This window comes from Colletotrichum jinshuiense, chromosome 6 (genome assembly GCF_051148585.1).
Source record: "Colletotrichum jinshuiense chromosome 6, complete sequence".
NCBI classification, from domain to species: Eukaryota; Fungi; Ascomycota; class Sordariomycetes; order Glomerellales; family Glomerellaceae; genus Colletotrichum; species Colletotrichum jinshuiense.
In genome coordinates, this window is record NC_139313.1 from 2067311 (window position 1) to 2090109 (window position 22799).

The 22799-nt window shown below is 54.2% G+C and overlaps 3 protein-coding genes across 3 annotated transcripts; all 3 read right to left on the reverse strand.

Moving 5' to 3' along the window:
- Window positions 1–50: 50 nt before the first annotated feature.
- Window positions 51–1337, reverse strand: EsH8_VI_000542 (uncharacterized protein; the record flags this gene model as incomplete). The annotated part of the gene is made up of 1 exon (XM_083271795.1): window positions 51–1337. One exon carries the CDS (start codon window positions 1335–1337, stop codon window positions 51–53), a length of 1287 nt encoding a protein of 428 aa, XP_083126969.1.
- A 1851-nt stretch (window positions 1338–3188) lies between these two features.
- Window positions 3189–4604, reverse strand: EsH8_VI_000543 (PLC-like phosphodiesterase; the record flags this gene model as incomplete). The annotated part of the gene is made up of 1 exon (XM_083271796.1): window positions 3189–4604. The coding sequence occupies one exon, from the start codon at window positions 4602–4604 to the stop codon at window positions 3189–3191; it is 1416 nt and encodes a 471-aa protein (XP_083126970.1).
- Window positions 4605–11882: 7278 nt separating this feature from the next.
- EsH8_VI_000544 (exosome catalytic subunit DIS3) lies at window positions 11883–14887 on the reverse strand (the record flags this gene model as incomplete). Its single annotated transcript, XM_083271797.1, has 2 exons — window positions 11883–14638; window positions 14692–14887. 2 exons carry the CDS (start codon window positions 14885–14887, stop codon window positions 11883–11885), a joined length of 2952 nt encoding a protein of 983 aa, XP_083126971.1.
- Between the last annotated feature and the right edge of the window lie 7912 nt (window positions 14888–22799).

The window sequence follows — 22799 nt, forward strand, 5'->3', positions numbered from 1 at the left end:
CAGATACCAATCTGCGGCATTAACCAGCCGTAAACCAGGAATATTCCATCCTAATACCGTCCCTTGTTGCGGTCACACTCCTCCAAGAACTTGTAGATACCCTCCAATCCTTCATATTCGTCGGAGCTTTTATCACTGGTTTTCGGGGTGTGTTGCATGCTCTCGTATCCTTCGGGATCCGATATCCAGGAGTTCTCCTCCATTTCGTCCATGAACGCTTCTTCCAGATCCACATCGATACCCGAAAGCGATCGGAGTGAGCCTCCGGGAGAAGTGATGGTCTTGGCATCGTCGCCTGGGGCATAGGGGAACCGAAGGGCCATGGACACACCATTCTCGGCCTCGAAATCCGCGTCTTGGCCGACGACACCACGTTGAACGCCGGCATCATCGCATAGTCGCTCGACAGTCTCGGCGTCGACGCCAGGGAAATGCACCCGCAGCACACTTCCCTTTTCCAGCGTGATGGGTAGATCACCCAGAACAGCGAGCCTTTTCAGATCGGCAAAAATGACTGCAAGGTCCTTGAGGGCGCGAGCAAAGTCGATGGACAGAACATCGAGGAAGCCATCCTCGTTGAGGGTGGTGGTGGGGGCCTCGGCGTTAGCGGAGGTGAAACCCGCAGCAGCGGCGGCAGCCAGGGGGCTGAGGGCCGTGACGGTGGGGCTAACGTGGAAGTCAATGAAAGAGCCGGGGTTTCCGCGGGCAGCACCCATCATCTTGACGTATGCAGCCTGCTCGAGCTCCGAGACGGCCCTGTAGCTCTTATCGCCTCGGGAGTTGAGGCCATCGTATCGCACCTTTTGACCGGAAAGGCAGAAGGCTCGCATCGCGACGGAGACGTTCTGGATCACCTGCGCCGGTGCGGCAGGGGTGTGCGAGAAGTACCTCGCTCCGCCGCCAACGCTGTACCCGCCTTGGGTGCGCGAGAGGGCGCCACCTGTGAGGTTCGGTCGGAGGGTGCTCGCGAATGGTGCCCTGCCAGTCATTTGGCCCACGCGGCGGGAGGTATTGGAAGTCGGGAATGACGCTCGGTTGAAGCGGGCGCCGGTGTTAGTGGAGGCATTGCCGCCGCTTGTTGACATCCATCGTCGGACGGTGTTGTGGACGCTCTGGGTCGAGTACCAGCGTCCCGCGCGCTTCTGTCTAAGAAGAGCGGCCGGATGGATGGGCTGACGACCTGTCGGCGTGGTGCGGATGGGAATGTGGGCGAACTCGCCCTGGACGGGTCGCGTGGCGCTGGCGAGCTTGTTTCGTATCATCTTGGTCGTTCTGGTGATGCCCACGCGGAGGAGGCGTAGGGCTGCTGGAGCCCATATTCCCCCCGCTGCAGACATTTTTGCGGGTGTTTGGTGACTCCTGAGAGCTCACGGCCTTTGGAGTAAAAGGTCGTCAAGCTGAGTCGAAGATGTCGTGCTTGTATCCGGGGAAGTGAGAGTCCCCTGGGGATGACGGGTGTTCGCGGGGAGCACTTATATGGGTGGCGGCGATAAGATAGACTTCGCCACCTTAGTGTCGGCGGAGATTTCCGGCCGCACCGCCACAGATCACAGATCAACCGTGTGAAGGGCTAAGTCTAGTCCAGAATAGGCTAGCCTTTTCTTGCAAACAGGCCCCCACTCGTACTTTTTTTCTTTCCTTTAAATTTTCCACGAAGCTTCTCCAACAGCTACAGACTTCTCTTTCTTCTCATCAAGGTCAACAGCCTTTGACCTTTCCTGCCTGCTCATTCGCAAAGCTGCTTCAGCCAACGCTGGGCAGGCAGCTGAATCCAATGGGTAAGTTTCTTCACATACAAAGTCACCATGTTTCTCTTCTTTTGCCATGATGATTGATCAACATTGAACAATCCAAATCATACCTACACCATGGTGAATTTTTATCTATACAGCCTGAGCAAAAATTTGCAAAGCATCTTCATTCGCGTTTTGTGTTTACTGGAGCTCAAGCTAACGCGTGGCAGATTTTTCATTCTAGGTCTCTTGCTTCAAATTGGAAGCTCTTTGTCAATTTTTATTTCAAAAGGTTCGTACACATGTTTTTCCGTCTTCGCCCAACACCCCCTTCCTCTAAGTGATGATCACATCGTACACCATAGGGATTCCTCATGCAGAATATATTATGTTGAATCCGGTGCAATAGTTTCAGCCTTGTCTGATCTAGAGCCAAAAAACCACATTCTTTGCTCTCATCTATCCAGAGGCACTCGTGCTAACATATCTCGGATAGGTAAACAAATCACCCCTTCGCCTCTGGCGCTCTGCCCTTCTTCCCAAACACCACACCACATATGAAGAAGATTTGAACGAACGGGCGGACATAAACGAACCTTGGCGCCCCTCGCCAGAAACAAACGGGGACGTACAATCCTTGTGGTGTTGGGTGCCGGGGCTTCTTGTTGAGATGTCGTCACCAGATTGTGGTCACCTATTATCATTTGGGCATCCGGGGTACTCCAATGGAGGACCCCTAGCGCCTGCGTCGTATTGTCTGACAGAATGCTGACTAGACATGCGCAGGTAAACATTTTTCTTGTTCCGTTCTGCCTTGGCAGTATGTGTTCTCTCAATACTATGATGATTTGTCAAGTATTCACACTGTTTGACTGGCTTCACTTCGGTGGCTGCTGGACATGAACACAACTAACAACTTCTGATACTATTGAGGTAAATTGCACCCGTCTATTGTCATGTCATGGAACTTGGCTAACCTGTTGCAGCTTAGCTACTTTATGTTGGCTTCACATTTGCTTGATCTGTTGCTAATTAGCAACATAGGTAGGATGTCTCATTTGACACATCTCGCATTGCTATGATACCCACATGGTAGGTCTTTTTCTCTTTTCACATTTCACAACACCCATCTCGCGGATGACTTCTATTAGCTCTAGTACTGAGTTCATAATGACGAAAAAAACAATACCGATTCACCTTGGAGAACTGATTGAGATTTATTATTATGCCTTTTTTTTTTTGCATATCGTTACCAAGACATAAGCTAACTTGGAAACTGTTAGGACCGCAAGACCCTTACGAGATCTCAGTATCTCTGTTTATAGCATTAATCAATAAATACATGTTTTATCACACTGTTCACATGCTCTTCTCTCTAAACTTGGTGAAAATGACTATGCTGTGTGGCTCGTGTCTACGTAACTTGAGAAATCGCCTCCTGTAACTCTCCCCTATCTAGTGTTTGAGCTGCAGTCGTGCGTTCATGCCAACGATGCATCTGATCAGATCCCAGTCACCATGTGCGCCAACCCAATCCGTGACGATGATACCCGTCGCCGCGTCCCCGACGTTGAGCTGGTGAGGCCCCTTGCCCGGCTCCCCGTGGCGCATGCACAGATACTCGATGACTGCGGGATTCACCTTGGCGGCGATGCGCTCAGGCCAGCACGTGGCATTGAAGAAATTGCTGGCGCTCAGGAAGTTGACGAAGAAGGGCTGCGGCGGGGCATCGGCGTTGAAGTCGGGCATGCCGGGGAGGTGGAACAGCTGTTCGGCGGCGCGCTCGAGCTGGCCGTGGGAGAAGTTGATCTTCTTCTCGACATTGGTCGACTGGTCGATCTCGTAAAAGTCCTGGACGCGGATGAGGCCGCCGCCGACGGTGCCGTCCTCGCAGTTGTCCGGCCAATTCTGGGCGTCGATGGCCCACCCCCTGCCGTCATGCTCGCCGTGCAGGGACTCGTCGATGCCGAAGCGGCGGATCAGCACGAGGCGCCCGCGGCAGTCGCCGAGGCGGGGGATGCGCGGCTCGACGAACCATCGGTGGGCGTCGCGGCCGACGTAGCGGTCGCGCAAGTACCGGCTGAGCTGCTCGTCGTTGCCCTTGCCCGTGCCTTCGCGCTTGACTGAAATGAGGACCGTCTCGGAGGGATTAGCCTCCAAGTAGGCGTAAATATCGGAGAGCATGTCGGCAAAGTACTTGTTACCCGTCAGGGAGATGGGGAAGGCGGAGTGGACAAGCGCAAGATCGTCATTGTCCGGGTTGACAGAGACACGAATGTCGAGGAAGCGCACGCCGTTGTCGAGCTGTTCGCGAACGCCAACGGCTTGGCAGCGTACCGACGGCAGCGCGGTGTGGCACGTTGGCGAGTTGTGTGTGCCGGGGATGGAGAGGAGCGGCAGCGGGTATTCGTCGCGCAGCTCGTGCATCCAGGCATTGAGGTTCGCCGAGGACATGATGGCGAGGAATGCACCATTGGGCACGTAGACAGCAGTCAGCTCGAGTGGCGCATCGTCGAGCTTCTTCATGACAGAGGAGCGGTTAGAGGGGCTCGGGGCATCGACCTCGTAGCGATGGCCCTCGATCTCGAACTGGAGACGAATAACCTCGTGGTTTCCAGTGTCCGGTGAGCCGATTTCTGTAGTGTGGATGGCGAATGGCTCGACATGTACGTCGACGTCCTCGGCTTGGTGCGCCTCTCCCTTGGCATGGGTCTCTCTCGTGGTGAAGTTTGTCGCATTGATGAAGGAAGTGATGGTACCAAGAGTGTTGCCAAGCACATCCCCGGTGCGCTTCCTCTCACCCTCAAAGCGCTCGAGGCGCTTGAGGGTGATGGGAAGCGCCGTGAGGTTGCGGATTGTGAGAGAGGCCATCGCGGTTGGGAGTAGCGGGGATGAGGGGGAGGGGAATGGAAGTGAGAAGCAGATACCCATTAGAGGAGGATTTTCACGGGGGTTCAGAGCCCCCCCGCGGCTTCATGTACGCGAGTGTAATGGGGCCCAGGGCGTCTTGGAAGCCGTTACCTGCATGTAAAATGGGGCTCTCAAGGCTGGGCCGAGCTATAATCAAGGAGGGGTGAGGCGCTGTCAGGAGGGATGCAACCTCTAGGCACGTTCAGCTTGGCTTTTTCAGCAGCTCAGGCCGGCAGCGCCTCCTCAGCGCAATCAAGATTGCAATATGGACCGCCTAGAACAGCCGGTTTTGCGTAGAGCAGGCCAGTAAGGGGGTCCTGAAACCGGTCATGATTCGCCAGCGACGGCAGACAGAGGCCGTCTTTGCAATTGGCGTCGCCTATTGGGCCATGGAAGCTGTCAATCAGAGCTGAAAATGGGGTGTTCTTGGTACCGAGCCGCTTTACCGTGCGTGGGTTGGCAGGGACAGGACGGTTTAAGGCTGACTGGCGCGCAACAGTTCGGACCGAGCCACAGCTCGTCGGGGAAAGACAGAGAGGGAATATTAAGGATGAAACCTACAGCAATTGAGGAAGAAAGAAAGTTTGGTGCTGCTGCATAGCCTAGCATGTGGACCAAGTTCCGCAAAGTCAAAATAAGAAACACTTACCATTGTCGATAAATGCTGTTTCGGGAGCAGGACGTCCTTTGTAAGTTGCGAATGTCCAACCCACTTTGACCAACTCTCTCAGAGCAGTTATTGCAGACGGAAACATGTACGGGAGAGTTAAGCCGTCATATCTGCTTTTGTGCATTGATCAACTCAGCAAACTCGCCCGTTGCGTTGGGCTATAACGATGAAAACTGCACAACTTGTGCTCCTGCCTAATCTAATGGAGTAGCCTTGGGTGCGAATCGGCCTGAACGGTAGGAGTGGTATTGTATTTTAAGTTGCCGATGACTAAATCCGGTATTCTCTTGCAGGGCCAGAACATTTTCTGGCCTATACATCTAGCTTTCGGGCGACTACATTACTAATTACCACAGCTGGGGTATTCCACCTTCAACGACTTCGCGGGACCTGGCCAGGCTTGCGACGCCAAAGGTAACTTCAGCTTCCTCCCCTTTTTTAGTCCCAAGCATGAGCTATACACTTGCCGAGCCGACTATATATTTGTTTATATACACCGCTGGTGCTAAGAATGACGCATCGACAGCTGTTATCAACGAAATTTGACCGTCTTTCCCAGTGGACAAACTTCAACCCAAACAATACCTCTCCCCGCCCGCCTTTCAATAGGTGAAATTGCGGATCGCTCAGGCTAGATTTATACAGCTCGCAGTGGGCTTGCTCGGGTTGTCGACAGCCCCTGCCCTTACACAAGACGATTCGATACCCATTCGATCATTAGAAGATGTAAATATGTAGTAAGCTGAAAGATGTGCGATGACATTCTGGCAAGTAATGAGGTGACATAATAGAAATAAAAGGGAATATCCCACTTTTGGTCAGGAAGTTTGCACCAAGGGTATAGATGATGATGATAGTTTATGATGCGTTAAAACACCGCTTATAAAACATGCCTTCGTACAACATAAGTACAGTCAGATCTTGCAATTTTTAGAGCGATAATGTAGCACAAAAGAAAAGGAACGGATGGTCCTGGCTATAAAGGAGTCAGACCGACAACGCAACGTTGCGGCTACATCCACGCAGATGCCTAATCCACCCAGGAAGCCAAGCATACACACCATCGGACATTCGTCACCAGTTACCAAAACAATAGTCGTTTACGTAACTCATAGTTACTGTTACACATTCTGCACCGTTTCGAGACAGCAACAGCCGAACGCCGTCAATACCCCTCTCCAGGGCAATTATGCATTCGCTTATCACTACGTCGGAAGATAAATCAGCCCACCCGACATAGAATCGATTCCAAGACAGAAAGTGTCTGGAAAGAAACCGTAGACGCAAAGAAGCGCCCATGCCGGTGGAACTCTATTCTTCGCTTCGGGCCCGCTTGAAGACTACATGTTCGGGTATGTCGAGCTCTGAAGCTCTCCGTTTTCGATTTGGTGATGAAAGAAATCCGGCTTGGGTTGAATCCCCACTTCGACGTTGCCGACCTGGTGTTCGTCTTTGTGTCTGTGTGCTGCGGCCAAGGACTTCATTGATGACTGATTCTGTGCCGATGACGTTCGAAGATCCTTCAACTGTGATACCTGCGTCAATATCCAGTCTGATTGGCCTTGGAAGGCCGTTCTCGTCGATCATGGGTAACCCCGTTGTCCAGTCTCTGCCCTGTATAGCCTCGATGATTGCCTTGGCGATGGAATTCGCTTGCTCTTCAGGCGAACAAGGCAAAGCGATGATATTACCATCACGAGCCACGTTGATGCGCGTTGAGATGCGTAATGAAATTGGTGATGGCTCATCAAGGTCATCGTCTGGATGATCTCCGGATACCGAGGCTTGCGAACAAGGAATAGTTCCATGAACATGGCCGCTGGCGTCAGGTACAGCATTCCGGCTGGCGAGGTAGGCGGCGAGGTTCCCAATGATGCTTGATCGGGCGGCCGGGGTGTATGCTGGGGGTTGCTCTTGCTGACAAGGATTGTTGTCCTTGGGGGTCACAAAGGCGTTGAGACTCGGCAGCAGAGCGAATCGTTGGGGTTGGATACCTTGAGTCTCGGAGAGCATCCTTGGATGTGGTGGTGTGCACAAGAAGTTCCTTGGGAAGGGCCGTAGGTTGTGAAGCGTCTGATTTATTGGGTACTTGCTTTATGAATGATGCCACTCCTCTAGATACAATAGAGCGACAATGAAGGGGAGACTTGTAAAATAAGCGGGGAACGTATGATTGAACGAATCTTTTACTCCCATGGAAAGAAGAAGCAGTCCCATATATATATCTACCGCCTTACTCGGATAGCAAACTGCAAAGGGCCGAATTCTTTAGCAGTAACAAGTTCAAGAAGACAAGGAGACGACATTTGGTAGGGAATGCAATTTTAATCCTCGGCGTTCCAAGCTCCGCTGGTGGAAGCGACTACCCGGGGGCTGGCAGTGTAAACTTTGAAGGTCGCCGAAGGAAGAAAGTGAAAGCATAACAAGATACTACGTACCTCCAGGGCTCCATCCCATCGTTCACCGGTGACATATAATCTCCTCACACTTGTAGCTTTGCTCCACCTGGGCTTCTCCCCGGACACGCGGTGTAAGTCTACAAGGGGTGCTGCAGCGTTCTTGGGTGTATTGTTCATTATTGGGGCCGACGGAGCAGCAAGGGTTGAGCCGGCCTCCCGCGATATTCTGTTTGGCCAAGCCAAGGCCCTCTAGCTTGGACCACACCTTCTTGTCTGCAGTGGAACACGAACAATGTACCAGAGGATTTGATGTAGAGAAATGAGTCCGCCCGTGCTTATTATACAGGACTTCGTCGACTGTCGAATCCCGCACGGTCGACGACAACTCACGAAAAGTCTCGCAACCTGGCATATGACCTGAGCATGAGATTGACAAGAAAGCGAGATAACCTCTGGAACCTCTATGGCTTGCGGATAACACTAATGAACGGTCCCGGAAAGTCCGAGAAATAACTCGGACTACGAGGTTTCGGAGGCCCTTTGCTGAAAGGCGTCGCCAGCAGCTCTCCCCCCGGAAAGCTGCATTGCTGGTGGCGCGGAGCAAGGGAGAATGTGTCGGGGCCTGCGGGAGACAGGTCCACTTCCTCCGACGCCTCTTTGCATTGTTGCAGGTCCCGTTTCCTATTGTTCTCCGTTGCGGGTGGGGCAACCTTCCCATTGTTGACAACTTCGGCCCTGGCTTCCACAACCACATCCGCCGGCCGAAGAATGGACCACCCGCCGACCCTACGGCAAGCTAGAAAGCCAAGAAGGCGCATTAGATCCGGCAACCGACCATAACCCAATAAAATAATCCTTCACTCTCTGCTGCATCTAATCTTTCCACAAATTCGAACAAAGGCACACCCTTTTACCCCATGAACCATACTGCCCCCGTCAGGCCATCACTGTGTTGGGCTTTAAGTCAGACTGAAACCATGCGTTTCTTCTTGTTGTTTGTAGTTCCCTCATACTACTGTGGCAGTATAAGTACATTCTTGCAAGGCGTTTAACCTCGGCTAGCGGTATCTCTGCATTTGATCGCCGCCATTCATACATTGGGCATGAGGGCAAACAACCCCGTGGCCGGATTCTTACATCATTCAGCCATCACAGAGCCCTGTGGCACAATAGAATACGTATTTGTCTTGGCGGTAACTCTTGTGATGTGCTGAATCTTGACCACCATCCAACAACGGCCTGAACATTGGCTTTAGTCCTCCCTGCTACGGCTACAGTATTACGGAAGTTCGCGACAGCGCAAATTCCATCTCCGTGGGCCCGAACTTGATGTTTGGAAACATATGGGGAAATACCGTACCGGACTTGTTCTTGGCCTATCTCAAAGAAGAACCGTATTTGACGATGCCTCTTCTTGTTACTTCCTGGCTTTAAATACATAGATCCCAGGAGCGACTGCGGCGGGATGGCAGCTATTTTGAACCACGTAGTTACAAGATATTCACCTATACTGAAGTAAATCGGCTTGCATTATTTTGTGGAAGGTTAGGCTATAAAGACCCACTCGAAGCCTTAACTTCTGGTGTGTTGGTGGCGGATTGTAACAAGCATACAAAGGCACAAGCTTGACTGGGGTACAGAGGTCCCAATCGATGCCGAGGCGAATCTACCTATGATCCTCCCTGTTTATTGCCTCTTGAATGGATAATCAACGCTTCAGGTGAGTTAAAATTGCCCTTCGTGAAATCAGCTGCAAGGCTCTGCCTTAAGATGTTATTGTGTGTGCTACCAGCGTTAGTCGAGGGGCAGTCGCCCAATCACTTACTTTGGAGAAAAGAATACGACCCAAAATCATTTAGGGTAGCACCAAACTTAGATCTGTCTCAGCTCGATCCATCCGATACTCCGGCAGAGGAAACATCTGAGTACCAGTGGTAGCCACAAACTTCTACACGTCAGCCCTATCATCATAAGCCTATGCTGACCGACCACCGCCTCCTTGTGTTTGTCCCGACCGAAGACTCGTGTCACTCAAATCGTACAAGCAGATGATCGCTGTATCATGGAGTCTTGATATCGCGGACGAAGAACCAGACTAGGCAGTTTGTGAACTTTAGGGGCGGTGGCTTGGCATCCTCTCATATGGGAACCAAACAGATACTCTCAAGATGCGGCTCTAAGAGCAAGCTCCCTCATGCATGCCGGACAAGCCGACAGGCCTACTCAAACGACCCGAATCATATATTATACTACTATACTCTTAGGCAAAATGGTCCGGGAGCATACCTTGGCCCGTGTCTTTGACGCTACTTATAGACCGATAGGTCATATAAGTAAGGGAGGCAGAGGACAAGCATCAACATGCCTCTTCTGCACCCGTGTGTACAGGCTGGTGTGTATAGTCCGGTGTGTGTAACGGTCTACGCAGCCCCATACATTTATTTATATGTCTTTGGAAACGCTGAGCCACATCATTTGCTGAAGACGGTGCTCGGCAAACAGCACGGGCTGAGTAGTGATGTTCGTGTGTGAACAACTTGGACGCAGCCATCTTCTATTTCGAGAGACGGATGACGAGGAAGACCTATGTAATTGAAACCAGTAAATGTTACGAGAGCAGCATTGGTTCACTGAACCATGGTAGAGCTGTCCTCGGTTCAGCCCCGTCCCACGTATAAGCACATCCACGTAACATGAATACTCAAACAACACAGAGACCACACCGCCCAGTCACATGCTGCTGCCTGCACAGTTGGTATTTAGTCCATGGAAAGGCAAGAGCTTTCAACCAGTTCAGCGATGACGGCGTGGCCTAGTTGGTAAAACCCAGCAGCACCGAATAAATACTTCAATCAAGGGAGCTCTGGTGACCCGTTGGAGCGCGCTTGTTCGACTCTCGCCACGCGAGAAAAGGGCGTTGAAAAATTCTTTTTTTCCCTCTTTCTCCTTTTTGGTTTGGTTTGTTTTTGCTGACCACCTCCCAAGTACTGGTATGTCGTTTGAGCAATCCATAAGCCACTGCAGCCTGCTCCCGTTGCTCCTGTGGTCGCCATCCCTCAAAAATGCTGCTGTGGATGTGTTCCTCCTTTCGTAGTAACGGTACGATGCTGGTCGTGATACTGTGCCGGTCCCACGTGACGCATGCCCCCCTCGCCCCCTTTCGCCGCCGTGTTTACGTATGAATTGGAAGGTGACTGTTGACATGCAAGTCTCGGACTAATACCATGCTCTTCGGTGATGGATCATGTCAATAACCCGGAAGCTGTGACTTGTTGCTGCACAGGCCAGATTAGACGTTGCTCTTCCTTCTTTCCCAAGACAACAACACCCAGCAGCCGCCCCCCTGGCCACTGTTTGGCTCTCCTCTAGGTAACTAGGCCCTTGTGTACCATTCATCGTGATCCCGCAATGACTCTTCGAAAGCAAGAGTACACATTCGGGACGATAAAGACGACTTTTAAAAAAACCCCTAACAACACGAACCACTGGTTTCTAGACAAGGAGAAAGGGGGCGGGGTTTTTTAGAAAAACCAACTCCCTGCTACCAACCATCCACCATAAGGACGAAATACTACAAAGGCGAACCCTCTACGCCCGGTACAATAAAAAGCGAAGCCAACAGGGCGCGCAAAAAGCAAAGACTTGAGAGGGACGAGACTCGAACTCGCGCGGGTTGCCCCACCAGGAAACAGATGTTAAGCTGACCTTAACCTGGCGCCATAACCAACTCGGCCACCCTCCCCGTCGCCCGGTCCGAAGGGAAACTGCTCCACAGGACGGCCGGGCTTGGTGTGGTACGGAACGGCGCTGGAGAGGCTCATAGAGATGGGCGAGGGAGGAGAGGTGGGGGGGTTGGTTTCTCAACTTGACCGCCGAAAAAAAGTATCCATTCCTTTCATACTCCCTCCCCTTTTCCTCAACCCAATGGGGCCGTGATGCCGTGTTTGGCCAAGGGTTTCAAGACGTAGCAGGACAAGACAAAGTGGTAATGTAGCAATAGTGACAGTAGCAGTAGCATTTTTGAATGCATAAGGAAATTAGTCGTCTCTTGTTGAGCCTCTATTTGCCGGCTCCAATCATGCCTTGTTTTTATGTTACAACCCCAGGAAGGAAAAAAAAAAAGTAAAACCACCCAGACCCTGTTTTTCTGAACCCCGGCACGATCGTCCCTCATACGCTGACGAGCTCCATCTTCACACCCCTCTTGCCCGTCGCCTCATCCTTCTCATCCGTGACCTTGACCTTGACCTTCTGGAACAGCTCCACCTTCATCTTGCGGCTTCCCGTCGTCGTGAGCGTGTAGTTTTCGGCGTCGAACGTGCTCTCGGGCTCGGGCTCCGCCAGGTCGCGCAGCCGGATGAGACCCTCGATACCGAACCTCGGCACGAGCACCACGAACCCGTTGCTAAATATCTTCATGACGAACGCCTCCTCTTCGGCCACCCTGCCCTTGAGGGCTTGGCCGACGTAGTACGCGATGCTGGCGCGGCCAGCCAGCTGCGCGTTGCGGTGGCGCACGTTGATGTTCTTGCACACGGCCTCCAGCTTTCCGCGGCTGCGCACGGCGGGGTGGATGGCCTCGTACCCGATCGCCGCCGCAAGCTGGCGGTGGGCAACGAGATCGGCGTACCGACGGATGGGAGATGTGAAGTGGGTGTAGATTTCCGAGGCCAGACCGTAGTGGCGGAACTCGGGGTACGCCTGGGTGCCGGAGCAGAAGTACTCGGCGCTCATCATGCAGCGGGTGGCCATGATGCGGACCAGTGTGTTGAAGAAGGGGTCGACGGGGTCGACGCAGTGGTCGAGGGAGTCGGCGAGGGCCTTGCTCGAGTCGACGCGGAGCTCGAGGCCCTTCTTGACTCTGAGCTGGTTGGAGAGCTCGTCAAAGTTGGTCTTGGGGGGAGCACCGTGGCGACGGAGAATGGCGGTTTGGGGGAAGGCTTCGTAGATTTTGCTGGCAACGCTGACGTTGGCGAGCAACATGAACTCTTCGACCAGGGACATGGTGTCCAGGTGCTGCTTGGTCTTGACGTCGATGGGATCCGACGTTTCCGACTCCATCTGCACCTTGACCTCGGGCGACGACAAGCTGAGGGCACCGGCGTCCATGCGCTTTTGCTTCAGTTTCTTGGACAGCATCATGAGTGTCCTTATGCTGTTGGTCAGATCGTCCTGCTGAGAGGCATCGTCGACGCGGATCTGGGCCGCCTCGTAGCTGAATGCCTCCTTGGATTGGATTACTGATTTGGTAAAGCGAGCGCCGACGATGTCCGCGTTCGCATTCATCTCCCAGATGACGGAGAAGGCATATCGCTCGACGTAGGGCTTGAGAGAGCACAAGTCCGTGCCGAGGAGCATGGGCAACATGTCGATTCGCTTATCGACGAGGTAGACGGTCGTGCCCCGCAAGCTGGCTTCTGTGTCCATGGCATTGCTGGGCTTGACGAAGTGGGAGACGTCGGCGATGTGAACACCAACCTCAAAGTTGCCGTTAGGTAGTGGCCGGGCGTGGAGAGCATCGTCGATATCTTGGCAGCCGATAGGGTCGATACTACAGATGAGCAGCTTCCGCAGATCCTCTCTGTCCCTCCAACCTGGGTCTTCCAAGTTCTGGGGGACTCTCCAGTCGTGTCCTTCTTTAGGCAAGCAGTCCAGGACGGTCTTGGGGAAGGGTCGGTACTGGACATCGTACTCGAGCAGAAGCGCTTCCGTCTCCGCAGCCTTGGTCTCGAGCTCGCCGAGCGAGCGCACGAAGTGGCCGACAGGGTGCCGGGAGTCGCGGTCCCACGCGTCGATGGTGACCAACAGACGCTTGCCGAGGAGCTCAGGAACCTGTCTCGAGCGCAGCTTGATCTTGGGAATGCGCTTGTCCATAGGGATGAGGAACACGTTGTCCTGCTTGCGGCCTTGGCCGCCGCTCTTGCTCGCTGACGAAGGGTCAATGTGTCCAACGTACTGCCGCCAGTTCCGCTTGATGATACCGACCACCTTGGCCGTTGGTTGCGGCCGGCCCTCGGTGTTCTTGCTGTGCGTCCTCTTCACCTCCTCCTGCAGCGCCTTGCGCTCCTTCTCGGACACGAAGTCCTGAACCTCCTCTGCATCGGCATTCTCGTCTCGAGTGATGGCCTCCTCCTCAATGATCTTGGTTGAAGGCTCCTTCCACTGCTCCTTTGGCAGAACCTCGACAACGACGACATCGCCGTTGACAGCTCTGTTGATGTTCTCTCTCCCGAGGACGATCAGGGGCTTCGGGAACGCGGGCACGTGGATAGAACCCTCCAGGTAGTTGTACGGCGAGACGTTGAAGTTGCCCTGGTGCAGGAGGCCAGCCTTGACGCCCGTCATCATCTTGGACGTGGTGAAGTACTCGGGATAGATCGGCCCGGTCGGCTTCTTGAAGGATCCGGAGCTCTTTGACTCGGCAACCATATCCAGCAGTCTCTCGCCATCCTCCAGACCACCGACGTACTCAGACAAAGACATGGCGGCGACGCCCTCAACCTTTGCCTTTCTGAGACAGTCCTGGTCGTCGCTGAGCATGACCACGGCAGGGACCTTCTTGGCCTTGGTCTCCGCCAGATGCTCCGCGTACCACTTCGCCGCCTTGCGCACCGCACGGTCGTTGCGGTCGTTGACCGTCTCATTCTCCTCACGGTTGACGTACGTCTCCAGGCGGAAGTCGTTGAAAAACACGTAGAAGCGCTTGTCTTCGCTCTTGGTGAGGCCGACGAGGCGATTATACAGCGGCAGCGAGCGGTTGCGCAGCTCCTCTAGCACCGTCTGAAGAATGACGACGTCGTAGAATGCTGAGCTCTGCTCAAAAAGGTCCATGGCGTTCAGCAGAGCGTTGGTGTCCGGGACGACGTAATGTCCCTGAGGGAACGCCTTGGTCCCCGCGGGCTTGTCAGATAGGACAAACGGTTGAACTTGAGGGCGTTAGCATGGGCTGCCTCACATTACGATGAGTTTCGACACGTACCATTGTTGGCAGCATCTCTGGGGGCCGTCTGCAGACAGCTCCGGCACAGCTTGGACGAGCAGGGGATGTCTTGACGCAGGTAGACCTCCCTCACAATCTTCTGAACCTTGCCCTTCCTGGTCGAACGAACGTAGACCTTGCTTGAGATGTTGGCGGCGAAAGGGTCCGCCGCGAACGAGCGCTTAAGACTCGTCATCGTGTCAATCGATTCAAGTCAACGCCTTGTCGGAGAGTAGTGAGTTGGCGATGCTTCCTTCGCCTCTTCAAATGGGCCTCTCTCTTTTTTTTTTTTTTGATAATGAAAATTGAACTGACGTGAGGCGCGGGGCGGCTGACAAACAAATCAGGAAACTTGTGGCGCTTGGGGTCCCTTATCGGAAGACCTCTTATCGCTATCGCTTATCGAGGCTGCCACACGGCGCCGCTTACCAATTACAGCGGCCTAGCACGCGCACTCCAAAGACTGGTTCCCGACTGGCGTTTTCTGTCGTGTATCCCCAAGCTGATATCGTGGACCGGCCGCTCAGTAGCAGGTGGGCGCCACGGCCGCCAACCCTGGTACGACGTCTAAACTGCTGGCGGTAGCTTTGTCCGCGTTGACAGCCTCATCGGGAACTAAGTGTCTTGTGTTATTTGACAGGAACCCAGGATGGGCCGGATGGCCAAGCTCTCTTCGTGCACAGTCCGGACGCGACTCTGCCAAATCTCATATTTTCTTTCTTTCGCGCGCCCCTTTCACTCTCATAGTCACACCCTCGGAAACCTCTAGAATATGAGGGTGATCGCACTCGGCGAAGTTTTCAACCTCATGGTACATGCATCGAGTTGAACTCAAGTGCCCTCAATACAAGCTAGGATCATTCCCTAAATTGGACCTCTAGTTCGTCCCCGACAGGCTCCCAACGGTTGCACGGCGTCGTCCCCGAATGTCGGTTCGCCCCCCTGGTTCCGTCCTGCGCACCGGCGGAATGCGTGTGACTTCAGACATGTCGCGGTTGCACAAGAAAAGAAACAACACCCCCAAAGGGATTACTCCATCCCATCTGCCAAGAAACATCTTTCCGTTTCGCAGGACCCCCACCCCCAGTGTCCGTACAAAGGGGAAAAGAAAAAGAAGAGAAAAAAAAGGGAAAATTTTTTAAACAAAATCTACCCCTCCACGGCATCCCATCCTAGAATCGGACCCAACCCAGAGAGTAAACGGCGAGTGATGCATGCGTGGCAAACTGGGTTGAGCATCTCTTTTTTCTTTGGTGGAACGAATAACCCGACGCTTAAGCCTTGCTTACTCGGATTCCGTGTTTCGTTATTAATGGCTTACCTCGCCTTGATATGATCTACGAACAGGATATCATCCGGCGGGCTTTTGCCATGTTGCCCTGCTTGGATGGCACGATGGTGGCCCCCCCGGTTCCGTGGCCTAGGCGGCCGCGGTCAGAGCGAAGCGAGGCCAGGCCAGGCCAGGCCATGGGTGGGAACGACCCTCATGTCAGCGTCGCAGTCTGTTGTAACCCGTTCCTCGATCTTACGGGGCATGGAACGGGGCCTTGCCTAGGCTGGCTTTGCAACTGTCCGAGAAATTCTTGGCCGGGCGGAAGCGCGCCGGGGTGGTGATGGGGAAACTCTTCACCACGGCCAGGGGGGCGTGTGGTGCTTACCAGAGAAAGCGCTGCCCTTCCCGACGAACTGAACTGTCTCACGGCAGCGTAGACTTTCTTAACGGATTTTCAGATAGAAGCACTTGCCCATTCCGTTTTGGCAATGACTTCTCGACCGGGAACTCGGGCTCCCTACATCGCATAGTTAGTCGCCAGTGTTGTGGCGGGACCCTGAAAACCTTTGATTAGTGCCTTTTATTTTTTATATATTATATTTTTCACCCAACCCCCCCCTGCAGTTCAGAATGCCAACATCAGTTGAGGAGTTGACGGGAGGGCTCGAGCCAGACACATTCGCTGCATTCGAGTCAAGGCACAGAAGATCAGCCACGTCGCGCCGGCCGGACGGGCCCCTTGGTGTACCCGTCGTCTGAATAAGCTATGGCCAAGAGCGATAGGTGGAAGACATGACAGAATAGGCATGGGTAAAACCCAACGAGTTCTGTGCGGAGAAGGGGAGCTAAGAAAGGAAGAAAGAAAGCAAGAAAAGGTACATCGTCTGTCATAGCTGCTCAGACTTGTTTTATAACGCGTTGATCGTCTCCACCGGGAAATCATTCTGAAATGCGCCGCGAGGAGGCGTATGGTGACCAATGATGGCCCTCACATTGTAGGCATAACGCCAGCAAGGTCTATCGCTGCTTGTGAGGTGGTGTTTCGTCAACCGGTAGTTACACGGCCCATGGGCCATGGCAACCAGGAGAGAGGGAGATGGCTCATTTGCCGACACGCCTGCTCAAGTTCGATTCCTCTTCCGACCGACACGCGTGCTTTGAGCGCAAGACTAAGACATGGCATCCGTCCCAGAAAGCTGGCCACTGGCTGGTAAGCTGGCACACTAGTCGCATCGCAACCCGGTTGGAGGGCACAGAATCCGACATGCACGCCTACAAGGGGAGGTTACGTTACGCATGGCTTCCCCCCCAAAAGACTAGGGCAAGGCGCGAAGAAGGAAACAGGGAGAACTGCCGGGCAATTGAGGGGGTGTATTATGAAGTGAGGTGAATGTGCATCCGAGGCAGGACGCAGTTGCAGACTGGATAACTTTGGGTGTGGTGAACATTCCTGGAAGATGCAGCGACGATGTGGTGACAGAAGCCCCCTGTGCGCTGAAGGATACGGGAGAGTGGAACAAGATGAACCAACCAACCCCAGCGACAATGTAGTGTAGGTAGTGTAGGCGGGTGCCCCCATAAGAGAATCAAAGGTGACTAAAGACAGAACCACAGAATGACTTACATATGTATGCCGGGCTGGGGGGGGGAGGGGGAGGGGCAATGGTGGTCGCGTCTCCACAGCGGCTAGACACGCGCAGCTGTACATACATTAGCAGCTCGCTGCCGCGACCGAGAAACCACTGAGATCGGGTTGCCCTCTTGTTGATGGGTTCCCGAAAAGAAACGAGATGGGCGATGCCCTTCTGCAGTTTGGGGGGAGGGGGTGGAGGGGGGCCACGCAGTAAAAGATGGGGGGGGGGGAGGTGATGGGTGATTGATTCAAGGGTTGGGAAGGGCCCCAAGTGGACTGACTGGTATGGAGGATGGGGGAGGGATGGAGAATGGATGAGCGTTTGCTGCACGAGCGGGTAGCAAGGATTCAAAGGTAACTCCCGCAGTGTAAAAAGGAAACACAGCGACCAGTCCTAGTCCTAGTTCTAGTCCCCCACACCGTCCAAGACTCCCAGCGTGACCATGGCTGCGACCTTGATCATCGCCGCCATGGTCTACTTACTTGCTGCGTGCCCCGGACTCGACTTAACCCGTTTGTCAGTTCTGTCCGCCTACAGGTGCCCGGGCCCAGCCAAGTGGAAAGTTGTACAAGACCAACGGGAGGAACAGAAGAAGAGCGCTGACAGACAACGGCGAGAGTGCTCAACTGCCGGGGCTTTCAGAGACCGGCACCTACTTGCGCCCAGCGCCTCGACGTTGGAAACACACACCCACGCCCCCTTCGGCCCCAGCCAGCCCTCCCCCCCTCCCCCTACCCCGGACTATTGGGTGCCACTGCGGCGGCATCCACTGTTTGACAGCCATCCATCACAGCTAGCAGCAGCATGGACTCGACACCATCTACCAACAGAGCAGCAACATGGCCATCTGTTCCTGAGGCCCTCGGACGCAAGGGCCAGCCACGCAGGCGAGAACAGAACGAGGCATGCAGACACCATTGCACCCCAGACGGCTGGCTAACGCCCGGGCCGCAGAACCCAGCGGACATCGTCGACTTGAAGAATAAGAAGGATGGACACTGCTGCGCTATTCTTTTTTCCTCCAACGTCACCCTCTTTGGGACCAGCAGCGCACCCACGAGGGTCCATGGCCTGGTCAGGATAAGATAACCACGACCCCTTTCGGTTGCTACCGTGCAATTGCACTGGCAGGGCTCATTCGGAGAGTAAGAAAAGTGTTGGAGGTGTGGGAACTCGCACACCCGTGCCGTACTCGACCCTCATCGTCCGTTGTCTCGAGTCTGGAAGCCCCCCCATTGTTCTTCTTCCTCCTCTCCCACCTCGCAATGCCGCTTTCCAACTAGCATCGAGTCATCCCAAAGGAATGGGTAGGCAGCAGCACCTTTCACCCTCGCCCTCCCACACCACCCACCACACCATCCTTTCCCTTCCACCAGGCCACCCCCCCAGTTGACGAACAGCAGGGCCACCCATGCTCTGCTCATGTTATGCGAAGGGAAGAAGCAGTCCATCCTGATGGTGGGGCTCTGTTGAACCCCATGATGTACGGCTTGGCCTGTGCGCCCTCGAGCTTGCGACACCTGGAACCAATCGCGCTCGTCCATTCGGCAGAACCAACAGCCAAGACGTCTCCAACATACAGAGTACGGATAGTAGTCCGTCTTTTCATACCTTTCTTTCCCCTCCATCGTCGCAGTCGCTGCCGTCCGTCCGCCTGCGCCTCCCACGCCGGCTCATTTTGTAGCTGGAGGCCTATGAAGCCAACATCAACCCTCCACACCATCTTTCGCCGGCGGGCGGTTATCCTCACCTTGCCTTGCCCTCACACCCCCCTCCTCAATAAACCTTGTCGAGTTTCTCTGCGAGGGCTTACACACCAGCCTTGGCACCCGCCCTCGTTGCTTATCTGATCAAGCTTCAGAACATGCTGGGTGAGAGGATCGCGTTTAAGCGTATCGCAGCGCGATACTGACGCGAGACGGCGGGAGGTAAGAGCATGGCCATCATGACCACATTCGAAACGATCAGGGAAATCAGACCGAAGCCACGAGGGGGCGTATGCGATTGATCGGCCTTCTTGGCCAAGTCCGAGGCATTCCCGCCCTGCAAGAGTCATCCCAGCCTTGGGCCGACTCGGTTGAAACGCACCCACTCGTCGACAGGTCCTATTTGCCAGAGCTGGAGGGCTGCAGATACACGAGTAAGCGGAAGCTTCACGAAAACGCAGAAACAATCTTGCCGCTTGCTTTTCGAGCATGCTGTCGTCGCGCAGAGGCCGAGACGAAGCTAGTAAAGCACCGTCTCCGCGCAAGCGCCATCCTGCGATCTTGATGTCAACGCCGCTCTTGCATTACTTGACCGCCCTCTGCTCGGCTGCATGGTCCGTTTCCTTCGCCGCCATTGTCGATGACGGGCTACTAGTTAGCACCGAGTTTCAGCTGTGGCGCATGTTCACGAAATGACCCAGGCTAGGATCATTGACGGTAAGCCAATCAGCGACCGCCCTTGTCGACGTGAGAAATGTCCGTGATGCCGGTCAGCAACAATGGAGACCCATGCGACGACGACCAGAAGCGTTTTTGAGCTGCCAGTCGCACGCATGCTCCGCTATTGCCCGATGAGAGACGACGCACATCTCGAGAGGCTTCTGCAGTCGATACCATACCACCTCTTCCCTGCCGTTCTTTTCTGGCACAGCACCTAGTTGAGCATGCCATCGCCAAGGTCTCGGATCCGCGCAGCTCCTCCGCACCGGCCAGTACAATTTGGACTGTCGGCAATCGTGTGCACATATGTGACTTTCCATTGACAGATCCGTGACACCATGCCTATTCTCACGGTATTGGGGCCAGTTCTTGTTATGTAAAGCACGACGTCTTCATCCATCCACGGGCTGAAACCCACTGGTTACTACCTCCTATTAGCCAGGGGTGATGGCCAGAGTTCAATGCTCTGGGAGAGAGCGCGCCGAAGGAGGGGGGGATTCTCCAAGTCTAGGAGTCAGTCCTGCACGAACGAGAGACCCTGGTCAAGCTCTAGCAAATGAACATTGTGGTTTTTCTTGGCTGCAGTGTCTTGCATCGCCCTTGTCCTACCTTACCGTTTCGGCCAGCTAATCGCCGGCAGTAATATCTCACCTTTTCTTCCAGCCTAGCACTGTTGAAGATTGTGACTATTCATGTGACGGGGTCGGTTCAGCGCTGATTTAGGCCCCCTGCGAAAATCTCGCGAGCCAAACCATCTCCGACCGGTGAGCGTCTGCACCAGTCTTTGCATCCGCAACCCATCTTGGAGTCGAGGTGATGACGAAATGTCTCTTGTCTAGCCACCCTAGGCGGCGTTGGCTCCCCCCTAAGGCGGCGCGTGATGTGATAAACGGGGCCATAATTGCCCATGTTATCGGAGAGGTTTTTAGTGGCCGGCACGCAGCAGGAAATTCTAGACGAGAGGAAGCCGCGGATAATCGAGGAAATAGGGGCTGCAGGCTGACCTCATCTGTGTCAGAGCCATGTACGACGACGGCCTCGTCGAGTCCGACTTTTGCCTTATTGGACCCGTCGCGTCATGACGACGCCCGGTATGGCCGACTCTGGTGTCCCGCTGATTCGCGCCGAAAGGGCCGTTGGTGCAGCAAGGTTTTGGTCAGCCCTCGGATTTTATTCTGACTGATCCGTATCCGTACAGCTCCGCCTCCGCTCCAAGGATGTCAACAGCGTGAAGTGTGAGGTCTGGGTCTAATTTAGTATTTTGTCCGTGGCGATCAAGCGAGAACACGCGAGTCGAGACCAGGCGGCATGTCATATTCTCCATAATGGGAGAATGCGCGGAGACGAGGCCGTTGTTTTGCAGAAGTCAGACGCCCCGCGTAAGGCAGGACGTTCGGCTAGTAGAGCAGCTTGGCGGAGACCTTCCCTGATCCCATCCGTTTCGCCCGCCTTCAACCGTATGGTCGGCAGGGGTCGTCATCGATAGCGCGTGCGCCATTGCTGGGGCCCCAGCCGATGGCAAGTCGCCGTGGCACTCAGCTTAGAGTGATTGGTTGATCAAATTCCTGGCAACAAGAACGGTGTCTGTGCGAGGGAAAGGACCCAAGAGCGGCGCCGACGGGACCTGCCCAGTGAGCGAGTCAGGAGAAGAGAAGATTGTCGGGAATTTTCCGCCTCCACTGTTATTCCATGTTTTGTGCCTGCCATCAGCAGGTGTGTATCGGATATCGAAACGCAGCTGAACGGCGCAACATCCCCCACCTGAGTCGACTACTACAGCAGGGATGGGTGATTTCTTTTTTCCCTCGTTAAGGTCCGCTTCTGAAATCGAGTGCCTCTCACGTCGTACAGCCTCCAAGTCGACACGATGAAGTCTCGAGGGCATGTCTGGGCATTAGCGTCAGTCGATAAGACTTGTCGACGCCTCTGCCTCATAAGGGTGGATCCATCACCGGTAAGGTAACTGTGTCAAAACAACCCTCTTGCCCTTTTCATAGGCGCTTCAACACTTTTCGTGAATTTACTGCTGGAATGATGACTAGCGAAGCCTGTCTGGGAATGACGGCTACCAGAGATAGCCTGGAATCTCCAGTGAACTGTGAAGGATCGCCGCTTTAGGATATGACAAGACATTCATCCGGTCTTTTGACAAGGGCCTGAAATCGTCAAACGGCAGCCTTGCAGAAGCTGTTACACACATTGGGGGAGCGGAAGAGTAATTCATGTCGACCTTCCGTTGATCCTTTCCACCTCCTCCCTGTCGCAGGGAAACCGGGGGGCCTAGAGCATGGCAGTTTGGCAGTGATCCAAGTTGGGCCGCCTGCATATGAATCGGCCAGACAGCCCACGGTGGCTGTTCAGCGACAGCCAGGCAGCTTGTCGTACTCTGGGCCATATTATCTCTTTTCCGAACCAGATGGAACTGTAAGACGAGCAGTCCAGAATGGAAACGAGGTAGACATTCCGGCAGGGGGCTGTGGCATCACCTGTCTCCCGTGTCTATCGGTGTTGGCTTTCACGCAGAAGGTTGGGCCGTCCAGCCGCCAACTGCAAGGCCTAGGTTTTGCGGACCGAATGAATCATCCCCTGCTTCGGAGGCCAGTAGTGTAGAAGGAATCTGCTTGGACCGGAACTAGTGCCGTCGATACCTTGGGTCGAAATTGATCGTTTCTTGGGAAATGGCAAGGGCGGCTGGGTAACGAGCTTGCCAGAGCCTGGCAAGGACTCCGCATGTAGGCCGTGGAAGATGACACAGCCGGCGACAGTGCAGTGCTG